Here is a 5,700-nt window from a genome sequence, read left to right as displayed (position 1 = left end):
ATATATATATATATATATATATATATATATATATATATATATATATATTCGGCCGAAATCACAACCGTTAGATCGAGAAGGATCGGACGGCCGCTAAAACGCGTGGTTTAAAATGACGCGTTTGACCATCTGACAGGTCAAAGCGCGTAATTCAAAATGACGCGTTTTAGCGACCGTCAGATCTTGCGATCTATCCCTGGCCGTCAGATTAGGAGGACAAGATAGGAGATCGGGCCGTCAATCTCAGATCAATCCAACGGCTGTTAAAGCGCGTCATTCAAAATGACGCGTTTTAGCGACCGTCAGATCGTGCGATCTATCCTGACCGTCAAATTAGGAGGACAAGATAGGAGATCTGGCCGTCAATCTCAGCTCAATCCAACGGCTGTTAAAGCGCGTCGTTTTGAACGACGCTTTATTGTATTTTTGTAAATAATTACAAAATGACCCCAATTCTCAAAAAAAAAATCCGAAATATTCTAAAAAAAAAAATGGCCCATTACAGAACATCCTATTTGAGGATTGTTTGTATCAATTTTCAATTGGTCAACATCACAATCAGAATGAATTTGAGGACAGTGTACTTGAACAAATAAAATAAAATACAGACAATTTAATATACTATAATATTAAATACTTGATTGATATGGTTTAACAATTCCATACATGTCACACAATGCTGTAATTGAGTCATTGATGACAATCAACAATCAACTATTATTAGAATAAAATAAATATTTAAATAGAAAAATAGAAAAATATATAATGGAATCAGAGTTTTTTGAGTTGAGAATCAGGCACAAAGATTCCATGGAAGCCAAAAGGAACCCTGTGGGGCAGCTTGACAGCAGCAACAATTGCAAGAGTAGGAGATTTAGCATCCATTACTATAAAATTCGATTCTTCAGTATTTTTATCATATACATAACTCACAAGATAGCCATCATCCTCCTCCGTCGCCGGATTTTCAGGTTCCCTCGGCACAAAAACTATTTCGCCGCCGGAGCAGCCAGGCGGATACAGGTGGCTAGCCACCTCGCATTCGTCGCCGGAGGAGGAGCATCCAGTAGTTGCTGAAAGTGACAGGTCTATCTTCACCACCCCCACCAAGTTTGGCATTGGCTCGCCTATTGATGCGTATGCGTATCTGTGTTATGTGTAAATCAACGGGGCAAGATTAAAATATTATATTTTGTTTTACTCTCTGATACTAGAGTAGAGGATACGTATCAACTCTCCTAAAATTTTATTTATATATAATTTATAATTTAAACATATATTACCTGTTCTTCTTCCCAACATAAGCCGGGTTGATGACGGCGAACTCCAAATTTCTGGAGCACACCGACGATCTTCTCCGTATGCTCTCGGTTTGCACATCTATTTCAATTCTCTCGACGGACGAGTGAATCAAATCCACCCGCTCCAACACATGCTCCACCCCCAAAATATTTAGCGCCACCATCACAATCGTGTTGCCGTCGTCTTCCTCCCAGGCGTTGACGGCGTGGATCATATTAAAACCCGGCGCATCCACCCACCACATCTCATTCTCATCCACCGCGTACCGCCTGATAATCCCCAGCCTCGGCATTTTCGCAGCATTAACCCCAATTGGCTGCTTCCCTCTCAGAATCTCCACTGGTTTGATAACAATCTGCGAGTCGAAGAAAACGGCGTAGTTTTTCGTAACCGCAAAATCATGGATCAACGAAGCATCCTTCAACGAGGATATGGGAACTTCTGGCTGTTTGATTCCATCAGCATTGATCCTGAAATACGTTAGAAATGGGTGCACGATGCTGTGCCGGAAAGCAAAGGCCTCCCCGGTTTCCGCCTCTACTTTCGGGTGGGCAGTCATAGTCATAAACGGCTCGCCGAAAGATTCATGGCGGCCGAGGGTGATTATATCTCCGTCCGATGTTAGTTTCACCGTATAAGGGAGATCAGACTCGCCCATAGCGAAGAGTTTTCCGGCGAACAATGCTAGGCTCGTGTTGGCCACACCGATGCCTCTGCGCGGGTCGAACTCCCCGGCTAGAATACGACCTGATTCAGTGGCGTAGCCAGGATTTTATTAAAATATGCATAGGATCGTTTGTTATTAGTAATTATTATATTTGAAAGAAGAGAAAACATTCAAAACGGACGGTCCTTAATTGCACAAAAATGGACTCCACTCACATGAAGACACGTGGACAAAATCAATGAATATTCTCTCTCTAATGGGACCGATTTATGTATTTCATTAATTCATTTGGGGCGGTAAAGACAAGTGCTTCTCTTTTTTCATTTTTCCTTTTTTTCTTTTTTTCTTTTTTTTTTTTGTTTAATAAAACTTATTTCAATCCTATCACTGATGCTCTTTTCATAATTTTAATATCAAATTTAATAAATAATATTAATATAGTGTAAAATAATGCCCCTTTATTAAAATTTGTTATTAACTTTTAATAAATATTAATTTTATATAAATTAGTGTATAATAATTACAAGTAACATAAAAATAAATCATAAAATTGCTTGAAAAGCATTTCGTGAAAATGAGATGATATTTGATAATTTTTTCTTTTGAATTTGAGATGATATTTTTTCTTTTGAATTTGAGATGATATTTTTTTCATGTTGTTTAGTGTAAAAAACTTTAAAACCATAAATTAATTAACAACCACTTTAATAATTCAAATACAATAGAACCTCCATAAACTAATATAACCTCGCTTAAATAATAAATTTTTCCGGTCTCGACTTGGGGACAGCGTGCTAAATTAATAATTCGCTAAATTTATAAGATAATACACATTCGAAAATTTTAAGAAGTCCCATATAATATATAAATTAATAATGCATAAAAATAATTCTTAAATTACATGGTGTAGTACATATTTTTAATTTTATAGATCTATGAAAGCTTAATACAATATAATTTAATTGTCGCCTGTTTCTTGTTAAAACACATTACCATCAATCTCGTCTCTCACTTTTCTTAACATGATTGCTGCTTTAAGAGCTTCCGTTTATGAAACGTGCTCTATAGTGCATTGAACTAATGGTGTAATGAATGATATACACGTAAATTTAAAAAAAAATGTATTTATTGAAAATAGTAATAAAAGTAATTTCATAAATTATTAAGCTATTAATTAATGTATAAATTAATAATTATTAATTTATCGATAAGTTAATATTTCATTAAATTAATAAAAATTTGATGATCCCAACTGTATTAATTTATAGAGATTTAATTGTATAAATGTGATGAAATGAGAATGGGGCAATGGGATGTAATTCATTTCCACAACACAGGGCCCATAAGAAAGAAAAGCTTTTATTAATTTTGTCCACATGGCATCAATTGAATGAAGGCCGTTTTATTGCAATTAACGGGCCATCCGTTCAGGATGTGCTCCCTTGAAAGAATAAGAAAAATCGTTATTATTAATAATATTATTATTATTATTATTATTATTATTATTATTATTATTATTATTAAAAAAAAAATAGTAGTAGTAGTAGTAAGATTTTCACAACCCCACACACACCCTATCTATGTTGTCTTCGCTACTTACCTGCTTCAACGGTACAACGTGCCAAGGAAGGAAGGAGGCCATTAAAGGCGGAGAAGACGTTGAGAATGACGGGTGATCCAATTTCTCGCTCCAAATTATACTTGTAAGTCTTGACAAAACGGCTGCAGAATATGGCTTCACCGTCGGAGATTTTGATCGAGTGAAGCATGCCATCTCCGTCGAAGAGGTGGTAGGGTCCGCGGGGGAAGAACTGAGGGTTGGGGCCATTGCGAATGTAGGCCCCGTTTAGGCACGGCGGAAGTGAGCCATGGACTACCGTACAGGCGGTGGGGGGAAGCTCCCCAACTGGAGCGAAGTTACCGGCGAGCACGTGTTTGGGGTCAATAGAAACGCGAAGGGGTGGGTCCACGAAATCGCATATGAATTGATCTAACCAGTTGAATATATTTGTGAGAAGAATAGAATTCTTTGTTCTTCCTTTTGTTTCATTAGGTTTAAGCTTTTTGGGATGGAGAGATGATGCTCGTATGGGGTTAGGTGTTTGATGAGAAATTCTATTATATCTTTTATTATTTCTTGAAGAGGGAATATTGGATTGGGAGACAAGTAACGGTGTGGAAGGTATGCAGGCACCATATCTTTGAATAAAAGAGGAATTAGAAAGAGAATTCATCTAATTCAATCTTAAATTGTTCTCAATGTTACGACCTATTTATACTGGGAGTTGTTTGAGAAAGACCTCTCGTTATTATTTTTTTTCAATTTTGCCCCCGCCCGCCACATCATCACTGTGTCACGCGCCCACATCATCATTGCGCCACGTACTAGTCATCAGCCGTTTTCCTTTTTTTTTTTTTCTTTTTTATTCCCCGTATTTTTTTTTTTAATTGACTATGCTTATGAGACATAGTTGATTAAGAAAATTCTTTTAAAAAAATATTTTTTTTTTTAAATTTTTTTTTAATTTTTTAATTTTTTTTCTCTATCAGGTATATTAATCGTCTGTGAAACATAGTCGATTAAGAATCTGACTACTAAAAATAACAAATCACTATTAAAAGAAATGCAAAGTCAACTGTATTTTACACAAACAAAAAAATATACAAAACATTATAATTGATTTATACAATTAGAATCAACAAACGAAAAATCCAATTTTTTTTTAAAAAATTCGAGTCGATTAACCTTAATCAACTACTGAACATAGTCGATTAAACCTTATTCAACTATTGAACACAGTCGATTAAACCACGCGTAGTTGATTAAGGACCCAACTTGCGCGAATTTCTCTTTTTGCACCGTCTTCCGCCCAATTAATCAAAAAACCCTAGATCTGCTCTTCATCATCACCACGTCGCAGCCACACCACACCATCACCACCTCGCTTCCATATTCTAACAGTTTTTTATACAAATAAAGTAAATCACAACCGAAACCATCAATCAAAATAGAACCACCACCTTCAAAACCACCAAAACAAATACCCATATCAAAAAATATGCAGCAAAATTAGATTAAAAATTCCTAACAAATAAGTAGAATGAAGCAAAACTACCTTGAGTGCGTAATTTACAGCCCCTGTCGCCCTGCTGCCGCCTCCACTCAAAGCCCCAGTTGCCAATCTCCGCCTGCGGCGCCTTCTACCATCGCCGCATCGCCGGTCCACCACCAAACACTCATATCAGATATTGTAAAGAAGGAAAAGAGAAGAGAGTGGGAAGAGAAAAGAGAAGGAAAAAAAAAAGAACGGCAGAATAACGTAAAAAATAATCAGGGTTTTGAAAGAATATAGCATAAATTTAAAAGGGGAAATATGCAATAGCCCCCTCAAATGGAAAATATTTTGAACTAAACCCAATTGACTATTAAAGACTTTTGCCTACACCCAAGTTTCATTCTTAATTAGTGAGACACCCCTAACCATACTTGATAAGACTAAAGTGCCCTTATGTGATTAGGTTTTTAACGTGATATAATTTATTTCACTCTTTCACTCCCCCTCTCTCTTTCACGTTCTCAATCTCTTCTCATCTCCTCTTTTTTTTTTTTTTTGGACCTGAGACTGGAGAATATTGTTCCGATTAGAAGATCCGATCACCGAAAATTGGATCACTGTTTTTTTTCCTAATCTTATTGTCTATATGTATATGTAACTGTGTGTATACTTTTG

General features: G+C 36.2%; 1 protein-coding gene across 1 annotated transcript; it reads right to left on the bottom strand.

Moving 5' to 3' along the window:
* Positions 1-598: 598 nt before the first annotated feature.
* Positions 599-4,229, bottom strand: LOC105948640 (putative carotenoid cleavage dioxygenase 4, chloroplastic). Its single transcript, XM_012971864.2, has 3 exons — positions 3,570-4,229; positions 1,284-2,049; positions 599-1,147 (listed from the first exon to the last, which is right to left on the bottom strand). Exons 1-3 carry the CDS (start codon positions 4,201-4,203, stop codon positions 772-774), a joined length of 1,776 nt encoding a protein of 591 aa, XP_012827318.2. The 5' UTR covers positions 4,204-4,229; the 3' UTR covers positions 599-771.
* Positions 4,230-5,700: the final 1,471 nt, after the last annotated feature.

This window comes from Erythranthe guttata, chromosome 1, assembly GCF_056151865.1.
Source record: "Erythranthe guttata isolate IM_541 chromosome 1, IM_541, whole genome shotgun sequence".
Classification (NCBI taxonomy): Eukaryota; Viridiplantae; Streptophyta; class Magnoliopsida; order Lamiales; family Phrymaceae; genus Erythranthe; species Erythranthe guttata.
The sequence above is the reverse complement of the archived record's forward strand: the minus strand, read 5'-3'. Positions and strand labels throughout refer to the sequence as shown.